Source organism: Chanos chanos, chromosome 10 (genome assembly GCF_902362185.1).
Source record: "Chanos chanos chromosome 10, fChaCha1.1, whole genome shotgun sequence".
Lineage (NCBI taxonomy): Eukaryota > Metazoa > Chordata > Actinopteri > Gonorynchiformes > Chanidae > Chanos > Chanos chanos.
This window is the reverse complement of record NC_044504.1, coordinates 35,616,049-35,643,363: the sequence shown is the minus strand read 5'-3', so window position 1 is coordinate 35,643,363 and position 27,315 is coordinate 35,616,049. Positions and strand designations below refer to the sequence as shown.

The window sequence follows — 27,315 nt, the reverse complement described above, 5'->3', positions numbered from 1 at the left end:
ACCTCACACAGTTCTTCATCCTTTCACGAATCAAAACTCATAAAGGAACAATAACATATGTCAACATACTTCCAGCTTTATTGTTTACACATACAGTTCTGACTAAAACGCCAGAGATCATCCACATGAGGGATGGAAACATTGGTAAATATTAAACAGTTACTCTGACATGAACAGGGTGAAGACCAGTTACAAATATAATACATCAGCTTTCAAAAACAAACATCTTCTTTAAGATGGGTATTTGGCACCATGTGAGCGGAAGCCTCCTCACACACGCATTAACGCACGCACACACACACACACAGATACACAGACACATACACACAAACACAAACACACACACAGCTTAACTCATGGTCTTACATTGGAGGCACTCCAGTCTTGCTGAAGACCTGTCTAAATGTACTGACCTATCTCTTCATCTGGAAATGACATTAAATAAACTGAATAAATAAACTTTGTTGCCACACTCCTGACAGATCGTTTTAGTCGCTAAAATAGTCTTGGATTTTGATTTCATTTCAGTTTTGAAGAGGTCCAAAACTAAACGTTTCATATGCACTACATGTTCCATTACAAATCTGATTTACCCACTCACATCCAGACAGACAGCTGTTTACGGTTATATGTAAAATGAGAGGTCAATAATAATCTTACACAGATTTTCTCTTTTTCCCTACTAACATTTTCTGTGAGTCCTCAAGTTTGTGAATGTTAAAACATATCAATTTGAAAACGTACATGAAAACATACACACACACACACACACGAACACACACACATACAGTCTCCTTACAAGCGCGCTGTTTGCACATTTAAATGATGCCAAGTGACCCAAGAGCTACATCATTAAACATATCATAAATACATGTTACATTTATGGCTTGTTCAGTTTAAAGGAACACAAAACCTGTGTGAAAAGTTCATAGTGCACATTGTTAGAATGTTTTGTGGCATTAGCCCACAGGCGTCTCCATGGTGAAATTCACAGTCATCCATGAGAGTGAATAAAATGTTCCGCTCTGAATGAAATCAAACCTGCGAAATCAACTCCCGCCATAGATCACGGATAATCTACGTGAAACAGACGGATGTCTCACAAAGGAATGGAAACAGCAAACGATGAAGGCAGCGTTCTTTTACTTTCCTAAAGTAATATTTAGTCTTTTTTTATCTCAGCAGTCTTTCACATTCAAAGGCCTTCTGTCATCACGGAGTCTCACCACCGTCCTGTCCCAGACTAAGTACTGCAGCTGTGTCCCCCTGGGGTTGCGGGGGGGGATGGGGGGGGGGCGGGGGTGGATCAGAAGTAGTCCCGGCGGCGTGAGTCATCGCTTATGAAAGACGGGTTCCACTGGGCGGGGTAGATGCAGGAGTGTCTGGACCCAGGGAGGCCCGAGAAGGGGTACAGGCCGTTTCGATCCAGGTCCGAGTTACGCAGCGCAGGCTGGAAAAGGAAACGCTTCACGTCAGTTCAGACAGGAAGGGGAGGAGTCACAGGTGACAGAGCCAGGGCGCACACGTGACTCAACAGTAGGGCTGAACAATATATATATATATTCATTATCACTGTCACATTAATTTCTATGTTAAACAGATATCAGAAAGGGCCGAAATATCAGAACGGCTGAGATTTATAAAGCCGGACAGTTGACAGAGAGGCACAGAGCAGAGTAACAGTCCTAATCTAGCATTACCCACAGACAAATCTAAAGTGTATGGACTTGTGTGTGTGTGTGTGTGGTGATGTAATTAGACAGAATGAGTAGAGAGACAGACAGGGATCTGCACAGAGAAACATCAGCCATGAAAAACAGTCAAACACAAACGACTATAATGAATAGTCCTGAAGAAACAGTCGGGACAGGGAACGTAAGCGGAGCAGCAGCAGAAGAAGACTTGGTACTGAAATACGTTTTGGTCGTATAAGAGATGACTACTCACAAACGCAAGTTTTGTGAAAACACCTCACACTTGAAAAAATAGTTGGAAATGATCTTGATTTCATTACAGAGCAAACACGATCTATTCATTTTTTTTTTTTAGGACCTATACCTGCAGCACATTGAAACCAGAGATACGCTGAAATTGTACGCTTTGTTTCATCCCATCTTATTTCACCGTTGTAAGATCCAACTAATTTACCCCAAGACGCTTTTTTTTTCCCCACATCACGCAGCTCTACTGCACAATCAATGCACATTCATACAACACTACTCTATATCACATCCGTGCTACATTCAATGTTGGCAGTACCTCATAAACAGAAAAATGACTGTGAATTACTTAAGTGTATTGGTAGATCTGCATACAGGTGTGTGACACAACATGTCCTCTGCAGGCCTGGCAGTGTTCTATACTGAGCTGTAAGACTATTGGCTAGTATGTGGAGATAGAACTGAATAAAAGATATCTGATTGGTGTTGTTGGGGGTGATACTAACAGAGTAGTAGATGTCAGTCATCTGTAGGAGATTCTTAGTGCTGCCATTCTCCTGCATCTCAATGGTCTCTCTGCCCCACTCCATGGAGACACGGTTACTCTTAGGGAAATCCGAATACGGGGACATCTGCAAATCTCCACTTTTGAAGATGATTTTGTTGATGTCGTTTTTGTCCTTCCTGTTCAAACAACAGAGAGAGAGAGAGAGAGAGAGAGAGACAGAGAGAGAGAGAGAGTAAATAGGTGCTAATGCGATCTCGTGAATGAATGATCATGCAGTTCGCTGAAGAAAATACAGACAACATGAGATTGCGAACGAAACAATGTATAATTGCCTGGAGATTTTAATTAGTGATGAGATTCCACAGTGTGCTTACTTGCAGCAGGTAACTATCAAAGCGATGATGACAATCAACAGCAAAACTCCACCCGCAGGCGACACCACCACTGCAATCAGCTTGTAAACTGCGTGAGAAAATAAGACACATCAAAGGTCATTACGCTGACGAATTTAAACTCTTCTGTCTAAACTTGGTGGAAATGACAGTTTCACGCTCTGTTTCGAATGCAGATTAAGTTCAAACGAAGCACATTGGAAACAAAAGTGAGAGGGCACTGGGTATTTTCGATTTTGAGCTGAGTTCAGAAGAAGCCTGAAGACTTCTCCAAGTCAAGCATATCATTTTAAGTGATGTCGGTAGTGATGTTACATCAAATGCATTACACTTAAAGCAACATTTATGAGAAATATAACTTACAATTATTACAGTTGAAACCTCCAAATCCAAACATGCACCTGAAAGACACGGAGTCATAAATGTCAGTGCGGTACTGAGCATCCGTCCAAGCGATGAAATTAATCTGATTACGATCATCCGTTACAACCACAGTGACAAATTCATGAAACAAAACACAACACTTACTCAACACACGTCCCGTTTACTAGTTTGAAACCATCCCCACAGTCTGCAACATAACAACATGAAAACATCATGTCAAACAGATAAGTTACAGTCTGCAACATAACAACATGAAAACATCATGTCAAACAGATAAGTTACAGTCTACAACATAACAACATGAAACCATTATGTCAAACAGATAAGTTACAGTCTGCAACATAACAACATGAAAACATCATGTCAAACGGATAAGTTACAGCCGGCAGCATATCTGGAGAGACAATTTAAAACAGATTGTATCCCAAAAATTGATCGTTTTGGATCATAAACCGGCCTTGTGTTTTCACGCGGCGGACAGTAAAAATATTCGGAAAAATATATCTGAGAATAAGCGCTACCTCGGCACGTCATGTCCTCTGGGTTGTTTTTGAAGTAACCGGGAAGACACTGGCAGTAAGGCGTCCCGTTCGTGTCCGTGCACAGAGAATGCTGTGGATCACAAGAGGTGTTCTGGGCCAAACACAGGCTCTCCACTGGGAGGGGACAGAGGAGGAGAGACATGTGACCATCCTTCAAGACTGTCAAACACAGCCCATAGCAAAATTCTGAATTCTGAATTCAGAAAGTCTGGTGGTGGGAGAGGGACCATGATTACATCATTAGGGGAAGAGATTTTAAAGACTGACTGACAGCTGATGAAAGACAAAGAGGTGTAATGAAGGAGTGACGTGAGAGGTGGGGTTAAGTGGTGTGCAGAGAGGGCAGAAGGAGGGTGGTGTTTTTACCATGATAAGAGAGCTGGTGATGAAGCTTGACTCCGCAGTGCGAGGACGACTTGCTGCAGTTTCTCAGAGACACCTGGATACTGCCGGAGACGTCAGGGCTGGTCACGTCGGCGGAAACGGAGAACATGTTCGCAGCCAAGAAACGGAGATCTTTGCCCTCTCTGAAAAGAGAAATGTAATATTAGAATTTACCAAAAGCATCAAAATATCACAGTGAATGCAGTGAGCAATACTGAGCCTGCTGGGAAAGATCAGAATAGTATAGAAATAGGACTAACGAAGAAAATGAAATCAAATGTATTGACAATGAGGCCATTAATAAACAACAATATATATATGTGTGTGTATGTGTGTGTATATATATGTATATGTGTATATATATATATATATATACACACACACACACACACACTTATACACACACACACACACACACACACACACACATATATATATATATAGAGAGAGAGAGAGAGATTTCACATACACACATGCATGCATTTAAAAGTATAGTTCTACACATTTAAACTAAAACTCACTGTTGTTTGAGGGTAGAACGTCTGTAACCACGTAAACTGGAGAGGGATGAATTCAGCTGGAACAAAAAGACAAAAAGCAAACAGAATGTTGGATGATCCCTCGTGCTTTCAGCTGTCTTTGTTCTATTTCCGTCTGTCAAATACATTTAGGAATTTCAACCACACACGTAAACATGTGTAAAGACATGCCCATGTATGTTTGTATATGTATGTATGTTTCTTTCTGACTGAACTGTTTGTCCTGATAAAACACCTTGGGGAAGTACTACAGAGTCAAACTGTGCATGTAGTCCACACTGAGTCAGGCCATACCAGCTGTAGGATCTCTCTCTGGATTTCATGCACATTCATGAGGTGCACGGTGCTGTTCACTCTGAAGGTGCCCAGGAAGGTCTTCACTATAAAACAGATCCAAAAGGCAAAACAACGCAGATTAATGTTATCAGTTTATCCTTCTTCATTTTTTTTTTATTATCAACTTTTTAAACTGTGTAGGCTGGCCTGTTTCCCATGCTCTCAAAACTCAACTCAAAACTAAATTCTGTTAGTTATATGAACACTCTAATGGAGTCAACGGAAGTCACCACAACTATCGCACAGAGAAAACAACATCTATTTTTTTTCTCTGTCTTCTTGAAGTGGGCTGGCTCTTACCTTGTGTGCAGGTTCGTCCATCCTCCAGGTCAAAGCCCAGAGGGCACTCACAGCTGAACGATCCACGGGTGTTTACACAAACAGAGTTTGGAGGACAGGGTCTGCTTTGGCACTCATCAACATCTGAGGATCAACGCATTAACAAAACATTAACAGAGCTCACACCCTGAAACCTCACTCTGTTCAACTCAGCTCCTACAGTGCTTGTTATTATGCTGTCAAAAACACAAGACAAAACCCTGTCCTTGTCATACTCAAAAGAGCATGTTCAGTAACAATATGAGGTGTTGGAGGCTTTTAGTGTAAAGGAATTCCTGACGTAAAAGACAATAATTCATCAACAACTCGACAAACTCCACTTCAGCGTTACACAACTTCTACTGTCCCCTTCCAACGAACCATCTGACAGTAACCAGACATCAAATCAGCAGTCTCTAACAATTCGCTCCTTTTCAAGTTCAAGTTCAAGTTTATTTGAAGCCCAATATCACTGTTTACAGTCTCAAAGGGCCTTACATGCCCACAGGATTACAACAACCAGAGCAGGGTGGCACCCCCTGACTTGATCCTCATAGCGGGCAAGAAAAAACTCCTCAAAAAACCCAGATGCTAGGGGAAAAATAGGAGAAATCTTGAGAAGGACCACAGAGAGAGGAGACCACTTCTAGGCCAGCCAGGTGTGCAATAGGTGCCAACCCAGTGGGCAAATGACAAACAACACAGCGATAACGAAAATGAAAACACAGCTCCTTTTGCTTCCTACTATCTGTCCACACTGTGTGCGAACCCTCCAGACCTGCGCGGATGGATGTTCTGATCGTAATATATAAAACCATCTGTAATTCAGTGTAAGTTCTGCTGCTCACCCTCAGTGCAGCTGGGTCCCCCCCATGCAGGCAGACAGCGACAGCTGTACCCAGCTCCAGGAGTCTCCGCGCAAGTCCCGCCGTTAGCACACCTGTGTGCTCCGCACGCGTGATCTGTGACGGGAAACAGGGCTCAGTTACACACTGCTGATCCGTCCTAGCTAAGCGCGGTAAAATTTCAATGTCTAATCGCTGCAATTGTTCAAAATCTTTAACACAGGGATAAAACATATTCATGTGTAAAACTACTTGGTTACAAACCCATTCTTTGATTTGATGCTGAACACGTGAATGACTTGATCAAAATGTTTCACAGACAGAAATTCTACGGTTCTTATTTCTTGCAAAATAATAAGAATATCCCATACTGCGTATGTGAATGAACTACTCCAATGTGGACAGGACCTAGTGAGCAGATCTGTTATCATCCAAAGTTAAACTCAAATCAATTGTGTCCCAACAGACCTGCTGAGGGAGTTGATTTTACATGCGTCTGAGTGGTGGGCGTCGACCCCATCTCCGTGGTGCCCTTTGTTCTGTGGGTGCCCGGGGTGAGGGCGGCAGGACGGCTGCTGCTGGCACTGGTGCTCTTGCTGTACAGAGCTGTGGTGTGAGCGGTTTGGGCCGTGGTGTTTCCCGGCGTGGCGGTGCTGGTCTCCAGGTGCAGAGTGGTCACGTCCGTCTTGGACGTCCTGGCGGTCTGGGGACCTCTGGTCCTGGAGGTGGGAAACTGCTGCGTCGTTTGAGCGGTCTCCGTGGTAACGGGGGTGGTGTGGGGCTGAACGACGGTGCTGGGCTGGGGTTTCTGGGTCGTGGCAGAAGGTGAAGGGGGGGTGGTCGTGGCACGGGTACGGGCGGGCGTGGTCGTGGGCGTGCTGGTGGGCGTTTCAGCAGTGGTGACTCTGTAAGTGTCCTGCTCCGTGAGGACAGGTCGCCGCGTTACGCGATCTTCGGCCGTGGACAGAACCTCTGTGGGAACTGTCGGCTGGGCCGTTCGGGGGGTGAGGGAGAAGAACCTGGACGAGGAATCGCCCGTCGTGACGTCGTCTCTGAGGGTCGGCGGAGCAGTGGTCAAGCCCTGGAGAGTGGTGTCATCCACATGGTGGGTTTGAGTCCACTCGGGCTCCTCACGACCTCTGGTGCCGACGGATCCCGTGGACGACTCTGTGATCACCCTCGTCACGCCAACCCGAGTGACAGACGTCTCGGCACCTGGACGTGAGGCATTAGTCACGCTGTCCTCTGAGGACACAAGCGGTGGGACGGAGGACACGGACACAGAGCTGTCCTCCGTAAAAGAGGTCTCCCCGCCGGTGGTGTGACTCGTGACTGTAACGTCCGTCTTCTCGTCGGGGCTGTTGACGACCACTGTGAGCGGGGGTGTGATGTCAGGGTTGTCGCCATCGGTCGTCACGTCGAAGCTCTGCCCGGTGACGTTGGGCTCTCCGGTCTCATGGGCTGTGCCCTGAGAAGGATCAAACCGCTCTGTCTCTGTGGGTCTCTCTTGAGTTGTGTTTGTAGGGAGGTGGGTCCCCGAGGAGGTGAAAACCTGATCAACCCCAGTAGAGGAGGCACTCTCTGTGGACTCTCTGTTTTGCGTGGGCCCAGAGCTCTGGATCTCCGAGGTGAAAGTGTGAGGGGCGGTCTCGGAGGAGTTGGAGTCATCCGTGTAGGGGGAGGTGCTGTTGAAGGGGACTGAGAGGAGAGTGCGTTCTCCAGCTCGGCTGATGGTTGTGGAGAGGTAGATACTGTCCGTGTCGGAGATGGTGTCGGTGCTCTGGGTATCTGTCACCCACACTTTGTTGTCCGCTGTGCGGCTGTCTCGACTTGACCTGGCCTCTGTTACAGGGTGGGGCTCTTCAGAGAAGGACGAGGTGAGATGGGTGGTGTGCACTATCGTCGATTTCTGCCCTTCCGTTGTCCTGTTGGTGGTGGATTCTGTGTTGGAACTCAGCACCTCAGTGGACGAGCCAACGTTCCCTTGTGAAGTCCAGCTCTCCGTATCCGTGGCCCAAATAGAGTACGGATCAGTGGCTGACAAAAGAGAACATTATAATATTATACAACATTCATTATACAGTTATAAAAACGAAAAAATCCTCCCTGTCCCCTACTCCAGCAACCCGTATTTTAAGACGAGATTTAGCTTATTGTCTCTGTAAAGAGAATTTCTCTTGGAGACGCATTTCAAGGGGTTTTTTTTGTTCTAAATTCAGTGAGTTCCTGAATAAACAAATGTGCCACGAAAAAAGTTTACAGATATATGGAAATGAGTATCAATATTTTCATAAGTTAATCACAGTAGATCCTACTCTAGATTTTATTTATTTACTGGTTCTATTAGATCTGACTTTATTATACTACAAGCCATTCCTTTCATGTGCTTGAGAAACAGACATAAGTTTAACATAAATTCAGTGTTTACTTATCATTTATATCTGGAAGTGTTTAAACAGAATTTGAAGACTTAATTTTTGAACCAATTAAGTTACTGATTCATCATGTGAATTGGCATGTGTTTTTTTCTGTGATTGTAACATTTAAAGCCTGCCACTAGAGTGCACCTCACACTAAGTGGGATTTCACAGATTCCAGAAACTGTGAAAAAGACACTTTTCCAAAAAAAAAAAAAGGAGGGGGGGGGGGGGGGGGGGGGAGGGAGGGGGGGGGGTGCGCTACGGATGTAATGATTTTGGGTGGAGAACAATTGGCGGCCAAGCTTGTCTAAGCTAACAAAAGCTTTAGCCCTAAATAGGGAGGTGATTTGATCCTTTGGGAACAGTTGTTTCCTTCCTAGCACTGACCTAGCAGAAGTCTGCATCACGATACTGTTGGTGCCTACATGGAGTTCACGCACAGGCAACAATACGACCAAGAGCTACATGATGAACAGGACGTAACACTTTTCATTGGTTCGTGTACGTTGACTTAAAGAGAAAGTTTATCAGATGACCGCCCACAGTGAAAACAGCATACACTTGAACAAGATTAAAAATAAAATTTAAAAAAAAAGGAAATGTTGCTTTAATTAGGCTAAACAATGAAATATGATTGAAGATTCAAAATAGCCTATTTTTCAGTGGCACCAAATGACGGTGTATTTAATAGTCCTCTTATCCACTGACCATCTCCAGAGAAAGACAGGCAGATAATCAGTTCCCCCACTTAAAAAACGAAAATTTGACTTCCATTTAATAAGTCTACGGCTGGTCTAAATATTGATTTAGAACCTGACATTTACAAACATATTAGACAGAGAATCGATCAGAATCATGATGACATACTTCAAATCTGTTCTGCCCAGATGCAGATGTCGTGTCAGTCAGCAGACGGTGAGTTTGAAGTTAATTCATTTCCAGTATTCATCTGTCTTTGGTAAATCTAAGCCTTCCCCGATGCATGGTGCTACTGGGGTTACCACATCACCCATACAGGCATGTATGAATGTCTTTGACTAGTTACATAATCTCTAAGCAACATCTGAATTCACAAGATTTTTTTAAACAAAAAAAAAAAAAAAAACAGTCTCTTGTGAGATCTTGTTAGAGATTTTCAAATAGCGTGCTGACTAACGAATGAAAACAATAACAAAAAGAATAAAAACAATAATATTGGTGAACAACTCGTTAAAGATATTGACAGTCCTCCAGAGGCTGAACACTTTGGTATTCTCTCTCTCCCTTTCTCACACACACACACACACACACACACACACACACAGTCTGTGGGTCAGTGCAGAATGGAATGCAGCTTTGGTCACAATATTACATGGTCCCAGTCGCATTTCTCGCATTCTTTTGATGGATTTCAAGAGGAGCAGAGTCCCGATCGATGAGACCACATTGAAGTGATGCATTCAGCTACTGTTTACAAAGGTGCTCCTAGCATCTCCAAATGTTTACAGAAATAATTAACAAACACTGTACACATGAAATATTATCTACTCATCTGCATCTAAATGTGTGAATCTGACTCCACCACACCAACATCTTCCTGGCTTCACACCATGCTGAGGTACTTTCCAACGAGGGGCAAAATCAGCAACATAAAAACGCTAAATTTCCTGGACAACCTCGTCCAGTGAAAGCATGGTGTCTGAGTTACGTATGATATTTTAGGTGAATTTTAAAGTTTTAGGTTGCGCAGGAGAAAAGAAAGCCGGGACCAGGCGGAACCCTGTTTGCAGATTAAAACAAAAAAAGAAAAAAAGGAAAAAAAAAACGTAACTTTACCACCCTACTTCAGCAGTGGTGTAACTCATATCCTTTACACCTACATCTTCAAGTCAACTGTCAAAATGCCAGTATCTGACCACTCATAGCAGGGGCATCTGCACACATCCCAAGACAGTTACTGAAACTGTTCCAGAAACAAATTCAGTTAACATAAGCAGAAAGGCATTCTCAAAATACCACTTGGCCTCTGATCATCGTCATGCAGGCCGGGTGTATTTAAGAGGGTTTGACAGAGAGAAACAAAAGCAACTAAGAGAGTAGGCATGAGTGAACAGTGCATGTGTAATGTGGTTAGATGATTAATCCTTCTAGTCAGTCAAAGGACAAATTTGCTGAATTTGGTAGACCACATTGTGAGTCAACAATTATGAATCAGTCAGAACACCTCAGTAGGTTGTAAATTAGCTGAATAAAAATGCTTAAGTTACATCCTAAATAGTCAATCATCTTAATGAATTTGGACAGTTCAGGACTGAGTCTGGGGAGTCCCTTTCTGGTGGAGTCTCCTTGGCTTTGGGCTCCAAACTGCTGAACTGCTTGAGATGTAGTCTTGACGTTCATGAGAGGGTATAAAGTCTAGAAAGACTCACGAGAAAGAAGGCTAAGCTATACGCACTGACACCTGTATTTTAATAAATACTTTCCATAATATGCTAAAAAAAGATCGTCAGAAACACTTTTAAAAAAAAAATGAAAATGAAAGCTATTGTTTAAGCCTCTCCACAGTCACATTATCCTGAGAACTTAGGCTAACAGATTAAAATCTTTATGAGCAACTGGGGACTTTGATGGGAGAGTGGAATTTTTGAATTTAGCATTTGTTGTGGGTTGCAATAATTCTGAAAGTGAAATTTCCACGTACTGGGCCTAACAGAAAAAATCCTCCTCTAACCACAACTTTTCTGCTCTGACGTCTATGCGAGAGAAATACCATTCACAATTATACATGTGTGTCCTGAAAGATTTAGGATGGTTTTCCATTACCAAAGGAAAGTTCACCATTTTTTTTAATAAATAAAATAATAATAATAATAAAAAGAAGAAGGGCGTACGATAGGTACGTAGTAAAGTAGTAGTAAATTCACAATGACTTGAAAGAACAAAATTTCTCCAAATACAAGAATTACTTTCGCACTTTTCCCCATAGTAACTAATCAACGAGAACAGTAATTCCACTCCTGAGACAAGCTTTAAATCATACTGATATAACCTTATGTAATACTATGGAACAAAAATCTCTAACTGCTCAGCCTTCTTTACAACTATTTATTTAACATTGGCACGTGTCCTAAACTGCTCCACTGTGGTCCTCAGCATGGTAAAGTAGTGTTATGAAACCGCGTAAAATCTCTACTTAACATTTTGCTCCATGAAAGTCTTAAACCCATTGAAACTGCATGTCCGCTCTAAAGAAACTATGTTGTCGCCTGGTCGCTTACCAGTTCTGGTTTCTGTTAATGACTGCTCTCTCTCTGAAGCCCTGGGCGGAATATCCGTGATTTTTGAAGGAGATGAATTCTTGATAGATTCCCTGATATACACAGTAGTAGAAGTCGTCAACTCCCTTGACAGAAAAGTAGCTTCTTGTGCATCGGCCGTGTGAGCACTATAATAAGTTCCTGTTATCATCGTATTGTCCATGTTGATAGTTGGGGTGAAGGTCCCAGCAACTGATTTTAGGAAAACGACCATCAGAACAACACATTTTGAGTGTCTGAAAGTACACGTTTCCATGATAAAGGCGATCAGAAAGCGGGGGATGACTTCGTAATAAATAAAACGACGAGACGGACTGGGTCACCATCGGAAACTGTGTCCCTCAACAGTCTCTGCTTTAAAAAATCAAAGAACACTTCCTAAAACCCCATTTAGAGGGTTAGCGGGGTTTTATTCTAGTGTCTCCCACCGTGTGCTGCAACAGAAGCCCATATCATATCCGAAGTAGCTGACTCCTCCCATCGAAATAGGCGATAACGGTTTCCACCCAAATCCGTTCTAGACCTCACTTTTAGCTAGCTGTTTGATTTGTGATAAGACTCGCCAGACGGTATATGAAGATGTAATGCCGGATGCTATAGGACACACATGACTGACTAACTGAAAACACGTAACCTACTTTGTTTTATAATGCTGTGGTGAAACGTTAAATCGTAACACTTACTGTATGTCTTATGTGAAAACAAAATATAGCCTGACCGTGCATGTCAGCAAGTTTGGGACCCCAGCATGTGAAAAGTATCACTAACCGTGAAAAAGTAGGGTAACGGTACGCAAGCACATTGTTAGGGCAAATAAATAAATCACACAAAAAGGCACATTTACTTTCGCAGAAAACAGTGAAATATAACTGGAAAATAAGACATTTCTCATCTCTCGCAAACCTTTCGAGCCAAAACTTTGTGGATCAGAAATAGATCAGCAGTCACTTGATTTTCAATGAGAATATTTAATTATTAAATCAGTTACAACAAACACAAACTGGACAGTGTTTACAACCTCGGCTGAGGTAATGGCAAGACGTCAGAATCCGTTGGCCTGAGGACAGACCATCCTATCCGTGGTGGCAATAAAAGAAGAATGATGGTATCGACCGCGCGAGGCAAAGTCAGCATTTTCCTCCGTCAGCTGTTTAGTCTCCACACCCACATTCGACAGAGAGGGTGTCACCACAATTTGGTCCTGGGGGGCCTGTCCCCTCCTAAAAGAGAGGACACATTTGAGACTCATCTCACACAGCAGGGATGGTTGATAGCAGGCATTTGTCCACTCTTATCTCCACAAATAAAGTCTTACCAGGCTGAAATATTTTATGAGCAAAGGCAAACAGACATGTCTTTAATATAAAACATTTGAACTGTTTCAGTCAAAAAAAAAAAAAAAAAAAATTTTTTGCATAACCAATGTCTGTATCACACCTGCCCAGGTTGCTCAAAGAGGACTTGATCCATCTGAAAAAGCTAAACCGGGCTGCCGCACCTGTGGCAAGAAAAGACAAAAACTGCACTGTTTTATGACAGGGTTAGACGTTAGAGGACAGAGCTGGTGAGTAACAAAAACAGCTAGCGTTTCAACATGAACATGAAATCAAGTTAGCAAGAGCATGTTTGTTGTAGAAATTTTTTTTTTAAAAAATCGTGCCCTCCAAACAATAGAGACTTGTGTTCGTACTATTCCCCGTCTGTCACAGGGCACGCTCAGAAGGAAAGGCATGGCTTTCTGAGGAGATTATGTATCACAGAGTTGCAGAAATCACTATTAAACTATTTCAAAAATCCCCTCCAACAGCTGCAGCACAGGCAGGGTTGTGGCTGCGACCACATGCATCGGTACGGCCCTGAAAAATTACACTGCTTCTCCTCCAGAGCACTTACAGAGCATGAGAGCCAATAGCCGTGCAAGAAAAAACTAGACGATAAACTTCATGCACTTCAATTCTTGGTGCACGCCATGGCGTTTTGTTTTGTTTGTTTGGTTTTTTCCTTTTTCCTTTCTGAGCAACTGCTTACAAAGCCTTTTAATGCCTAATCTGTGGGGAATGGAATGAGAAGTTTTTAGCAGTTACCTGTTGGCAAACCAGGACTTGTTTTTCCAATGTAAAGGAAGAGGATGAGGGCGACCACAATGTTGGCCAAGGCGTAGACCCACTGAATGACAAACATGATCAAAATGGAGCACAATGCCTGTGAAGAGCCAATATACGTTAGACATAAAAAAACAACAACCACAACAACAACAACAAAAACATGTTTTGGAAAGACTGATTTTGACGTAGCATTTCAAAAAGTGCTGCGATAAAATTTTCAACTTACGCCAATTAAAGCAATCCAGTGGTTGCAGAACCTGGCATAGAAAGAATCTGGAATCGGACGGATTTCTGATCCCTCCAGATTCCGTTTGCTCTCTGTCTCTGTGCCAGTTAAAAAAAGCTTATTTAGAAGTCTTGCGACATGAGAAATTGTCATGAGAAAACTGAAGGCTAATGAAGGTTACAGTTACTATATTTGTGCGATTCTTTACCGATATTATCTCTGCGTTCTGTTGGTAACTGGTGAAGTTCAGTGCAGCTAACTGTAGGCAAAGAGGATTTCCTCTCTGTTCCTGCTTCACTGTTCATCTCCACTGGTCCTGACTGATCGCTGGTCTCATCATCATCTTCTGGCTGAATGCCCTGGTCTAACTCGTTCTCGCCCTTTTTACTATCGGCTGAAGTTGCACCGCTTAGGTCTAACCCAAAGCTGTTCATTAGCATTTCTTTAGCGGTGACCTTTGACCTCTTGCTTCGGGCCTTGGGGCCCGAAGGAGGCGGTGTCTCAGGCTGGGAAGTCTCGGAGTTAGGCAGGGGGAAAATCTGATTCATGTCTTTGGTGAACTCCAAAAGCGTGCCGTTGTTTCGGATCCGGTAGGAGCCGTCGCTACCGTAGCACTGGTGAGTAGCAGTCATGAGTGGCCTCCTGATGCTGAGTTTTCTGACGAGCTGCTTTCTCTCCTTGGCCTGGAGATTGTAGCTCATAGCCACAGAGAAATAGGAGTAGTCGATGACGCTATAGGTCAACATGAAGTTGATGGTGACGATAGGGGCCAGGATGTTGACCTGGCCGATGAAGATGAAGGCCATTGAGAGGATACTGGTTAAACAGATGGCAGCCACTGGAGTTTTATTTGGACCCCTCTGTACAACATATACAAATGGGAAAGTAATGAGGCATGGACATACTGTATATTATAAACACATAAAATTGTGTTCAGAACTGGTCTTTTATTACATATAAATAACCGATGTGTGTGTGTGTGTGTGTGTGTGTGTGTAGATTAAATATATATGAGAAACAGTTTTCGTTTGTAATATTAAATGCAGCTCTATATATATATATATATATATATATATCACACACACACACACACACACACATCTAGTATGTTTGAACAAATGCTGTTTCATTTATATCTGCAAATTATGTAATCCTCAGGAAAATGTCCAATTAAAATGTCAGGGGGCAATCTGACAGTTTTGGGTGTTTTTTTTTAAAGCCATCCATTTTTTCCACCAGCAATCATCAGGTTTGGCTTAACTCCCCCAGCGATCCTTCAGCTTGTGTCTCGGAGATTCATTGCAGCCCGTGCTTAGACTACCGCTACTCACTCCCTGGCAGGACTCCAGTTCAACCTGGGCCGGCCCTGTCTCTGCTTCCTGCGTTTGTTCTAGGCCTTTGATTCAGGGCGAGATGTCTAGGGCCTCATTTCTACCCACACAGAGGGGTCAGACAGGACTCAGGGAGAGGGAAAGGGCGTGCTGCTTTTTCAGAACCACAATTGTTACATTGAGATCCCTTGTGTGTCTCCCCCCCTCCTTTTTCTGTTTTATTTTCTATTTTTTCAGAAAGTTCTCTGGCACTCTATAATTAGGAGCTCCTCCTTTTTTTGTGTGTGTGTGTGTGTGTGTGTGTGTGTGTCTGATCTGTTGTACTTCCCTAAACATACTTAGTGCTGGGGACGCGTCAATTAAGCAATGGAGAATAAACATTTAATTAAAACTCCTAAATGAGCGTGAAAAACAAAAGGTTCTGTTTTATCATCACAAAAGTATTTGATGCTCCTGTGGAAGATTCCCGCCTCTCGTTTTGGAGACACTGCCTTGTTCTCTCATGTGCATGAACAAGAGCAAAGATTTAGAACAAATTATTTCAGCTCTTTACAAAGTTCCAGTCAGTATATTTAGTATGCGACTTGTTTAGTACTGCAGAATCACTTTGAGACCCCATTAAAATGCATGTATATGTTTAGGTTCTGTATAGGTAAATAGGTTTGCTGCATTAGTTTTAATCTGACTCATTCTCTGTCATACTCCAGCTTTGATTTCCAGTGTAAAAATGTCCTGGTTGCACAGAGTTAACTTCAGAGCAGTTTTATAATAGCGCAACCAAGGCAACCAGTGTCATGTAAAATAATAATGTAACTGAACTGTATACAATATCTACAAGACCGATCAACTTAAACATGTGAATGTTCAAAACAATATCGAATAACCAGGTCATTACATCTTTTCCTGAATACTGCTCTTACAGAAGGGATGGGGATCATCAAGACCAAACTCACTTAATTAAACTTTTCTTAATTACACTCAGAGGCTGAAGTCCTGTTAATATGTTAATATGAGGATTCTTTTTCTTTTTTCTTTAAGCAGAAGCATGCCTTTTTTTTTTTTAACTGAACCTCCAGTGTTTACCCAACACAGTCCAACTGAAAGTACAGAGTTTGCATGCAACAAATTTGTATATGCAGTAAAAAAAAATAAATAAAATGCACAGCAAACATATAAAAGAAAAGATTAAAAAAAAAAAATCTCTCGCAAGCTTTGATTTCAATTAACACATTTGCTGTGCATATAGGACGTCTATTCTCATAATAAAGTTGCGTTGCGCTCTTTTTTTTTTTTTTTTTAAATACAAGAGAATAATCATTTCTATATTCCCTTGTGGCATTGGAAACCTACTCCTTGTCCCAGGAAAGCGAGAGCTGGGATTACCCTCTCCTGAGCGACGCACTGGAGGATCCGGGGTGCTCCGTATAACCCCCCCATACAGGAGGCCAGCGAGGAGATGTAGAGACCAAGCAGAAACAGGAAACCCACCAAGGAGACCTGGGAAGAAAACAAATAGAAAGGGGAAGAGAATGCCAAGAGTTACACCCACCTCGGTTCCGCTTCGCCCATGCGAAAGAAAGAGCCTTATATTGTGTCGGAAAATAAATCAGAGACGAAAAGAAAGCAGGGCTAGGGCTGTAAATCAAATTGAAACGATTTCAGACGCCACGAAATCGAGGCATAGCGAATAACCAAATCGCTACTTCCGACGGGACGTTACTGTTTGGTATCAAAACATCAGAATTAGATTTTGCATCTGATTCAACATGTCTTCTACGTATGCTGTCTAAGTTCAAGCGAGGAGTTCGGCCGCTGAGTGCAGGCCATGCTGGGGGAACAGCTGTGGGCTGCCACAGCCTGACTGCTGGCCTCCAGAGAGGCCAGTGTGGGTCACTCCCCAGCTGGACTCCACTCCCATCAAACATGCTCAGTCCAGCTGGCCCAAAAACATCCAGAGCATACTGTATATCGACATTTTTGTGTGTGTGTGTGTGTGTGTGTGTGTGTGTGTGCGCGCAGCCACGTTGTTTCATATGGAGGCCGGGGTCAGACCCTCGAATGTGATGACCACTGAAAAAACTAGTGCATGTACGATACTATGAGCCTTACTATTATTCTAATAAACTAATCCATGACTCTGCAATGGACCGGCGACCTGTCCAGGGTGTTTCCCCGCCTCTCGCCCTATGAGCGCTGGGACAGGCTCCAGCACCCTCCGCGACCCTAACTAGGATAAGCAGCTTAGATAGCAGACACACTCACACTCCAAAGCTTACCTTTTCAGCTATTAAGAAATCATATCGAAGAGCATCCCTTGTACAGATCGCTCCGAGCAGGAACACAAAGACCAAGTAGAGGAACCATCTGTGGATTTACAAAACACGCTGTCGAGTCAGGTCTAAAGCTTACAGAATCACTTACAGTAAGTGCTTAATAATTACAGATTACAGAAATGCTTTATCAAAGAGACTGAAAATAGCGTAGAATACATTCACTTTCAGACACTTGATTTGGTGAAACACATTGTAAGCTTCAGGTAACATTCAGCGGAATCAGTAAGTGCTTAATAATTACAGAAACGCTTTATCAAAGAGACTGAAAATAGCGTAGAATACATTCACTTTCAGACACTTGATTTGGTAAAACACATTGTAAGCTTCAGGTAACATTCAGCGGAGGAAGAGCAGGGACGTACGAGGTGCAGATGGCGGCCAGAGTTCCCACTGGGATATTGTGTTCGGGCTTCTGGAGATCTGAGCTCATGTTGAAGCCAGCCATCACACCTACACATCAGACAGAGGGCTTACTGTGCAAACACTCCACAACACACGAGGCATCCTTCAATAATCTGTCCAGTCCGGTCAGAGATCACACAACACAACTGCCTCACTGCTCTCTGCAGCCACTATAATCTGGATTACTGATAAGAAATGGAAATGGATCAGGAGAAAACTGGACCTGGTTTGTGAGGGGGAAAAAAAATTACCCTGAACCTAAGCGACGAACGACTCTCCGAAATGTAAAAGAAGACCTGTTGTCACCAGGTGAACTGCACGTAAAGTATCGTTGAGGGTTAAACTGACTCAATGCTTAAACCATGACTTGAGCGAACCACAGTAAAAGAGAGAGAGCTGAGGAAAGGGGGGGTTCAATGCTCTTTCCTGTGTGGGCTGATGTGCCGGAAAGCAGTGGGAAGAAGAGACAGATCAAACCTCATGCTCACACCTAAAAGTGTGAAAGTGTACCAAGCACATGCATGTTCCCCTTACCTGCATGTGAAAATACATATATATGTCACGCACACGTTCAAATACCTTCAAACAAACACAGCTGTAAGAGTGTAAAGAAATGTTCCTGACTAATTAATCAGAACTTAGCGATGGAGAGTAAGTACCTGTTGCAGCAGGAAAGAAAACGCCAAACACCGTGAAGAAGGATTCTCCGGTCGTGTAGTCTGGTAACGTGTTCTTACGCAGCAGTTCCTCCGAATACCCAACAAATCCATGCCCTGCAAAAGGTAACAGATATTCAATTTCGGCTCCCGTCAAACAAATTCATACATAAGAATGTCCAGGAGACACACGGTGCAAGAGGAGAAGATGACTGTTTGCTAAAGTGGCATTTTGGAACAATCGGTGAATGGTTAAAGACGACAGTTTGATCTCTTTAGGTAGGGAATTCCTCATGATACTGTTTGCTGGTGTTTACTGTCAAGGAGACGTATCAAGATCTGTTTTCATTTTTGAAAGCCAGCTGTTAGTTATCCTGAGCCACTACCAATGCCCCTATGCTCTTCTGGTTTATTTTCAAAACAAATAACACAAAATAAATAACATTTGTCCTATAGCAACAAAAATAATTCGAGTATTAAATATTGAAGCATGAAGACAAATCGACCACAACCCTAAAAGCGCTTCAGCCTCAGTCAATATTCATAGTGAGTTAATCTCGGCCGGTAACATTAGTATAGCCCTTATGACATAAAGCAACACTGGGCCGGGCGAGTTTCCTCAAGTCTCTGTTGCAGACAAACCAATCAAGATATTATTTTCATTTTTCTTTTTTTTTTTATTTACCAAACAACAAGAACAAGGGCCAGCTAAGAAAATATAATGTAACAAGGCTATGTACGCTATGACATTTCTTACATCGTTCTTGCACACGTTTCACAGTGAAGTCTGCACATGTGAGCGGAATAAGGCCCTTTGAAATGGTTCTGGACAGAGCACAGATCACATGTCCTCTGGCTGCAGGCGAGCTGGACTCAAGAGCTCAGAGCCCAAACTGGGCCCAGGGCTGTCTGCAGCTGACTATCACAAAACCCCTTACATAACGTCTGGGGAGGGAACGAGGCCCCCACCAAGATGCGTGCAGATCAAGGGCCGGGCCCTGCGCTTGGGACGGCCGGCCAAGTTCAATAGTCCTGGGCTGTTGATTTGATGGAGCGAGCGTTGGACAGAGCATTGGGTGTGTTCGCAGGCAAACAAAACAAAGCTCTCACAGGCGCCGCTGGGGTTTTTTTGTTTTTTGTTTTTTTCTCGTACAGCGGTGGGGAGATATCACCGTCATACTGAACGGACAGACAACAATGATTTGTTCACACCGACCTGGAGCTCTGAAACCTCTCACTGTGCTGACAAACGACGCTATGGATGACTCTGTTCATTTTCTAATACGGCTAAACCTGAGTGTTGCACGCAACAGAGAGAATCGCAGCTCGTCCGGCATTAGGACGTCCACCCCGTACGAAATTAGATAAACACTTTTATCGCAAATACAACGCGGATTAAGTTACAGAAAACACATCTTTCCCCCCTTTTTTTTCTGGAACCCTAGAGGGAGAAGTGAGAGACAGCAAGAGCCTCCTGCAGAGATGCAGGCCTCATTCAGAAAAAAAAAAAAAAAACAAAGAAAAAAAAAAAAGAAAATCTGCAAGTCCTGTTGGTTCTAGAGCATGAACTCTTTCCCTCTTGGTTATCTTATGATGGGAAAGAATGTGTTCTCTCGGATTAATGACATGTTTATCCAAAAGGAAGTCACCACCCTTTCAAAAAACCCTGCCTGTTCTTACCCTTCCAAGTCACGGCTTTCAGAGAAAAAGAAGGGGGAGGGACAGAGCAAGGGAGCTGCTCTAACTTTGTGTGTGTGTGTGAGAGAGAGAGGGAGACAGACAGAGAGAGAGAGACAGACAGAGAGAGAGAGAGACAGACAGACAGACAGAGAGAGAGACACAGACAGAGAGGGAGAGAGAGAGAGAGGGAGAGAGAGAGAGAGAGAGAGAGAGAGAGGGAGAACTGTTCTAGCCTCTAACCCTGTACTTGTGGCTACGCTCTAGGCCCTGCCTCTCTCTTGAATGCATTCTGCACACTCTGAAAAATGCAGTCCAGTTTCTTCTTTCAGATTTGAAACACAACATGGCAGAGCGTACTGTGTTCGAATCCTGACCTAAATTAAAATGAAGACTCAAATACTGAAACAGCTGGAGCTTTCACTGTTCACGGGATAAACTGTTCTACATTACAACATTTGGAACTGTCAGTTCTTGTAATAATTTCAGACTAAATTTACAATGAGACCACAAAATCACCACTGACAAAAATGATGTCAATTCCTTTTCTCTTTGTAGTACAACAGGCGGTATTAGAGCCTTTGCACCACACCAAAACAAAAGTAATACTAATAAGTAATGGTCATAAAGTAAAAGTAATAGTAATAAATAAATAAAGAGTAATAAATAAACAAATAAAATTTGTCTCTGGCCCCATAAAACAACAGTGTCTCATTGGTTCATTCACATGTTACCCCAAACCCTGAATTAAAAAAAAAAAAAAAAGCATGCATTTGCTCTGAAAGCTCTTGCACTGAGAGGAAAACGTCTAGTGAAAGTAGGTGACGGTGCAGTTTTTTTTTTTTGTTTTTTTTTTGTTTTGAAAATGCAGACGCAGGCTCTCTGAGGGACAGAGCCCAGAGCTTTTCTCAGGAGCAGCTCTAACCGATGTCTTTTTAAAAAAACGTCTCTACGGGCGTCTATTTATAGGGGGAGCTCTCCAGATCTGAAGGATTGGACCAGGAAGTGATGATGTGGAGGTTATAAGCACAGGGCTCAGATTTGCTTCCTGTCTGCTCTTTTGTCACGGTCCAAAAATGTGGGTGAGACGGGTTGACACCCTAAACCCAAAGTCATGAGCGCATAGTCCTTTTCCTGTCCAACACTCCTGCATGTAGTATGAAGCAGAGGAGAGACACCACAGCCAGATACAAAGCTTGAAATAGATTCACACCTTAGTGCGGCGAAAACTTGGGAGGGGGGTACGGGGGAAAAAAAGGTGTCATTACAATCAAATAAAAAAAGCGTCATTTCAATCAGAACTGTGACCATGAAACGTGCGTGCAGAAATAAATAGCCCCACACCTTCCACCGGTAAAAGAAAACGTCACCTCATTTCAAAGACCACTTCATTTAGGCTAGCGTCAGAACACAGTGGATGAAAGTATGCAGGGGATTACGTTAGGAAGTTTTTCCAGTAGGAGCTCCAGTATAGATTTACATACTGTAATGATCTCACAGGAACACAATTTCCCTTTAAATTCCACCCACAATATTTTTAAATGGCTTAATAACACTTTTGCTATGACATAGTAAGAGCAGGTAGCAGAAGCACAAGTAAAGACCACATTCAAGCTTAGACTCAAACAATTCAAAGACAAAGTAATTTTACTTCTAATTTACTTTTCCCTGCCTCTTGTTGACTGAAAAAAAAAAAGATTTCAGCCTGGGCTTGCCGTCAAAGAAAGCATAAAGTTTAGTTCGGAAACACTTTTTTTTTTTTGTCAGCCCAGCTAAAAGTAACTGTAAATTTGCTGACAATTAAAATGTTTCATTCCAGGCTACGAATCCTTTCCCCATTTCCTAAAAAAACAACCACACTGTCAACTGAATGAATAAAGCCTGTTGTTTTTTGGGTTTTTTTGAAACACACCATTTCACAACTAACATGTCAAGTGGCCGTTACTGTCTGACATTTCCGAAACACAGCCACATACTCAATTTTCGCATGAGCCCAGATCTCTGTAGGCAGAACTCCTTTTTGCTTTCCTTATACAGACAACCGTGTCTTGGCAATACGACTAGCACTGTTATACTGTTATCAAACTGTAAACACATCTCCACCAGCAGCTCCTTTTTCCTGTCACTGGTAGGTAAAGTCACCCATCCAGCACCCTGTCTGGAAGCTGGTCGTGGAAGCTGGTGGACCCAGGCCAAACAGTGAGATCACCGCAACACAACCAGGCCTAATTGGAAAAACCTGGACAAACCCCCCCCCCCCCCCCCCCCCCCGTTTCATTTTCCCCCTACCAACACATATCCTGGGCTGGGTCCAGCTTCTGTCATTGTGGGATTGGGGGGGGGGGGGGGGGGGGTGACGCGTGCATGAGTTGACATTGGTCATAGCAAAAAGGATAAGATACAATGCAATCACGACACCAAGCAAAGTCACTCTCTCACTTCCTCAGCACGGCTTCCAGTGCGGCTCCCAGACCAGAGAGAGGCCAGTCGGTTTGGAAGTCTTTTCTCTGCGCTGGACAGGAAGCCGGTAATCAGAACAGGAAGAGCTGGGATGGACTTCCTGAAGGGATAAGACCGGAGAACACACTGGCCCTGTTTGAAACTTTCAGCCCCTTCCTTAATCACAAAAGAATTCCCTGTAAATATTACACAAATATAACATGCCCCCTTTGACTATTAATCACTCACACGAACTGTACTCAGCCATTATCAAAACTGTCCTGTGTCCCTGACCTATTCTAAATTTTATAGCTTAATAAATGGGGTTTTATGGTCATAACCTTTCAAATAAAAGTAAATAAAATAACAAGGATGTAAACGAATTAAAAATCAGACGTCGATTCATCGTACGGTTATAAAACAATTTAGGTGATTAAACACTGAACATAGAAGAGGCTCAACGGTTGTTTAAAAAAAGAAAACTTTGAAGAAAAACAAAAACAAAAACAGTATTATATCCTCAGTCGTATCATATTAAAACACTCATCCTCCGAAGCTCATTTGAAAGTAATTATGACAGCTGTAAGACTCGTTCCAATGCTCAATGATCCCCAAGGATTTTAACCAAAAAGATTTTTGCTGAAAAGTGACACAAGTGTGACCGGTAGGTGATTTGTTATTTTTTAAAGGGGGGGGGGGGGGGTGTGGCCCAATGAGAGCACCCCCCCACACACACACACCACCCACCAACACACACACACACACACCCATGTACACCTCCCAAAGGACATTGTCGCAGGATGCCTTAACCATAACTGTGACATTTCTAATTCTGTAATTTTATCCAGTCATCTCCCTTCTCTCCTTACTACTGTTGTCTTTTTATAACTGTGTATTAAAGTAATGAGTAAATACACCCTGAAATTTTATGCAGCGGACTGAGTTCACTCAGGCGGGGTTTTTTCATTGTTTCTCACACTACACTACATGCAGGGCCATTTTAAGTTACATGGCAGGTTAACATGAGGGATGGCATCCGCCCTCAGTCCCCCTCAAATCGCCTACTGAATATAACCCACTGAATATGTTCATTTTAAGTGACATTAGGCTCTGTTTTATTAAGAATATGACATAACTCCTAATGACACAAGGGAGACACCTAGTGGACAATTGATTAAATAACAACGGTCACTTATCACAATGTACTGGCAAATGTATCTGGAAAAAACAAAATGGACTTCCTGCACCTCTGACATCCAACTAGAGATTTTCTCCTGTGGGAATTACACAGTTGTATTGTCTGAAAACACCTGTGATAAACAGGCATTGCTGCAATATGCAAAACTGAACCTCTCCTCCCACATGTGGGGAAAACAGTGACTATTCCCAATGCTACATTTTAAGGATGAATCTGTTTCTCACTTGAAAGGAAGGACAGACTGTTGTTTCTATTGTTAAGAAACAGCTTAGATTTCACAGGACACGTCCCGTTCAATATTTTTGATAACTATATTTGCAAAAAGTCTGGCATTGCAATTTGCAGCCAAATGCAAGCTATAACTAAACACTAAGACATAAGAAAAGTATTCAATGAGTCCTAAAGATAACATGAATAAACAAACTGGAGACTGTGAAATCTCTTGAGGTAGGAGACATCTGTTTAGCAGGTTAGTTAGGAAACTTTCCAGCTTTTCAAGTGCAAAGTCAATATCAGGAGGCCAAGTTGTATTTGTTTAATTAGGCCCTGGAAAACTGATCCCTGCCTCCCAGACAGGATAAAACTCAGCACAGGTGATGAAAGTTACACCCTCACACACAGTGCAAACGGGAGAGACCACACAGATCAGGTATCAAGGCAGTTACCCAGGCTTTCTTATAAAACAATGCACCAACAACAAGTAATTTCACGGGGTTTTAAAGCTGTGTCACAAAACATTCCAGTGATTTTTACTCCTTGAATTGCTTTCAAAGTGTCGATTACAGACCTGGATCCAAATGAGAGAAGGTTCCGACAACAAAATCCAGCGTAGAGACGGCCAGCACCGCCAGCAGCACCAGCTGAAGACGGACGATCCATTTGACCCCGGCCAGGTTGATGCCGAGGAGAGCCAGCAGCACCGCCACGGAGATGCCACGAACCGCCCACACACTCTGCAGGCTCAGAACCTGAGCTATGGACTCAGCAAAACCCGTGATGTACATGGCTCCAGCAACACACTGTATGTAAGAGTGCAAACGGACCTACTGAGTCACTGATAAACATGAAGTGTTTTCATACTAACGTTTCTCTATAAGAACATGACTCAAAGAACTTGTAGCATTTGAAGGGCCTTTTTTTGGCATTCATATAAGAAGGATTATTACATATTGTTGAATTATAGAGGACAAAAAAAAAAGAGAAAACCACCATTAGAAAAGCAACATTATAAAGTAAACTGAACCTGAATTTAAAAAAGAAAAAACCTCCATCGGTGAGAACACACAAACAAATAAACAAATAGTTGCTCTCTAATGCCAAAATGAATCCTTCATTCCTTTTCCACAGTTTGTATTCATTCAGTGAGTAACATAAGATGGCTAACACTGAAAAGTATAAGGAAGTGAAGAGTAGTTTAAAAAATAGATTCTCTGATTACATAGGTGTGGTCTGGCCTTCCTCACCTGGCCAAAAACATACAGGAGTCCCACAGTGCCTCCAATCCTCCCCCCCAGCACCGTGGAGATCATGGCATACACCCCTCCACTGCCAACGCTGCAACGCTCACACACTCCAATGCCAGACATCACTGTCACCAGGGCAACCAGCACCACCAGTGACACTAGTAACATGCCTAGCAAAACACCAGTGTTACCCTGAAAACAGGAATGATGTAGAAATAAAAATGGACTTTGTTACGAACTAAGCGTTGACTGTTCATTTATATTCCGACTTGACCATTCCAAACAAAAATCAATTCAGTATCAGTTTTGAATGTTAACCAAATCATTGAAGCCTCTGGGTGCATCATTTCTAATTAGAAATTCAGGAAAGCATGTCATCTGAATTAAAAATGTTTGGTGAGCAAGCCATACAGAACTATTAAATAAAATGTCAGCCCAAATGTTTTTGCTCATACATGAAAGCATAAATACGAGTAATCTGCATAGCGTCCACTGTAATAGGAACGTATCTTACCACAAGCCATCCAGTACGAAGGAATAGCACCACACCAAAAATATTGATCATGCAGGTGGTGAAGACACCATCCCAGGTTCCAAAGAGCACAGGTTCCCAAACAAACAGTTTCACCTTCCACCACGGCTGAACCTGCCTCTGGTGACCCTAAAACAGAGAACGAAACAGTAAAACTAACTAAGCGTCTGAAAATGCACAAATTTAATATTTTTATTTTTAAGGTTTTTTTTTTTTTTATTAAATTAAAAAAAAATCCGAGAAAAATGTCAGGTATGAACACCTGATGCAAAATGTTTAAATTAATGAATAAGAGTAGTGCAATCTATGTGTAGATTCTGACTAAACGTTCACGTGACTGAGATCTGCAGTGCCCTTCGTTTGACACGTTTCTTGACAACTGTACATTCTACCGTCTGATAGACCGTCTTTCAAAGATCAGCGTACTTTCAGGGAGAAAAAGCAAAAACACTTCACCTGAGCATCCTCATGGAACAACTCCTGGACATGACAGTCCATGGCTTACCCAGCCGGACTTTTCAGAGGCACAGTTTTGCGATCAGAAAGAGAAATGCCGGATCGAACCTCGAGTCGTATCACCCATGGGCGCATACGGTGGTATTTCTGACTATTCACACCGCTTTGCTGTTACAGGCTAGAGGTAGGCTGTATACCAGGTGAACTCCAGGTGGTGGGTCCAGTTGTACTGAGATGTTGTAGAATGCAGCTGCTACGCGAACAATATCCGTCCACTGTTAATAAGTAAAATATCCAGAGCTGTTTGTATTAATTATTCCCAACAGGTAAGTTCCAAATGACCAAATTTAAAGGCAAAGACTACAACTGAAATAACTTTAACGCTCATTTTAACTTAAATATAAATTCCATCGATGCAAACTGTTAAAGACATCCATCATAGATGTTAAATTACCCACACTACGCACCGATGACCCTGAACATCAAGGCTTTGGGAGCTCATCTAATAAATTCCACTAAATCAGTGAGTTGTGTTAGCCTGCTTTAAGTAATGGATGATCTCCAATGAAGCGTTTCCCCGTAAAGAACTCGAG

The 27,315-nt window shown here is 42.7% G+C and overlaps 2 protein-coding genes across 2 annotated transcripts; both read right to left on the bottom strand.

The window, feature by feature from the left end:
* Positions 1-1,306: 1,306 nt before the first annotated feature.
* On the bottom strand, positions 1,307-12,299 carry heg1 (heart development protein with EGF-like domains 1). The gene is made up of 13 exons (XM_030787101.1): positions 11,866-12,299; positions 6,657-8,225; positions 6,192-6,305; positions 5,326-5,448; positions 4,984-5,069; positions 4,672-4,727; positions 4,133-4,293; positions 3,746-3,880; positions 3,369-3,411; positions 3,204-3,241; positions 2,823-2,910; positions 2,447-2,624; positions 1,307-1,450 (listed from the first exon to the last, which is right to left on the bottom strand). Exons 1-13 carry the CDS (start codon positions 12,158-12,160, stop codon positions 1,307-1,309), a joined length of 3,030 nt encoding a protein of 1,009 aa, XP_030642961.1. The 5' UTR covers positions 12,161-12,299.
* Positions 12,300-12,946: 647 nt separating this feature from the next.
* slc12a8 (solute carrier family 12 member 8) lies at positions 12,947-26,764 on the bottom strand. The gene is made up of 13 exons (XM_030787617.1): positions 26,723-26,764; positions 26,249-26,395; positions 25,735-25,926; positions 25,059-25,290; positions 18,961-19,074; positions 18,262-18,349; positions 17,843-17,930; positions 16,917-17,063; positions 14,444-15,095; positions 14,236-14,327; positions 13,989-14,106; positions 13,342-13,402; positions 12,947-13,124 (listed from the first exon to the last, which is right to left on the bottom strand). Exons 1-13 carry the CDS (start codon positions 26,762-26,764, stop codon positions 12,947-12,949), a joined length of 2,151 nt encoding a protein of 716 aa, XP_030643477.1.
* Between the last annotated feature and the right edge of the window lie 551 nt (positions 26,765-27,315).

Excerpts from the sequence above, each read along its gene's own strand:
- heg1 (XM_030787101.1), bottom strand. The coding sequence starts at position 12,160 with ATGGAAACGTGTACTTTCAGACACTCAAAATGTGTTGTTCTGATGGTC. Across the intron at positions 8,226-11,865 it reads ATTAACAGAAACCAGAACTG|CCACTGATCCGTACTCTATT; the intron begins GTAAGCGACCAG and ends CTCTTTTGTCAG. Across the intron at positions 5,070-5,325 it reads TGGACGAACCTGCACACAAG|TGAAGACCTTCCTGGGCACC; the intron begins GTAAGAGCCAGC and ends TCTGTTTTATAG.
- slc12a8 (XM_030787617.1), bottom strand. The coding sequence starts at position 26,764 with ATGGACTGTCATGTCCAGGAGTTGTTCCATGAGGATGCTCAG. Across the intron at positions 25,927-26,248 it reads TTCGTACTGGATGGCTTGTG|GGTAACACTGGTGTTTTGCT; the intron begins GTAAGATACGTT and ends TCCTGTTTTCAG. Across the intron at positions 17,931-18,261 it reads CTGGCCGCCATCTGCACCTC|ATGGTTCCTCTACTTGGTCT; the intron begins GTACGTCCCTGC and ends GTAAATCCACAG.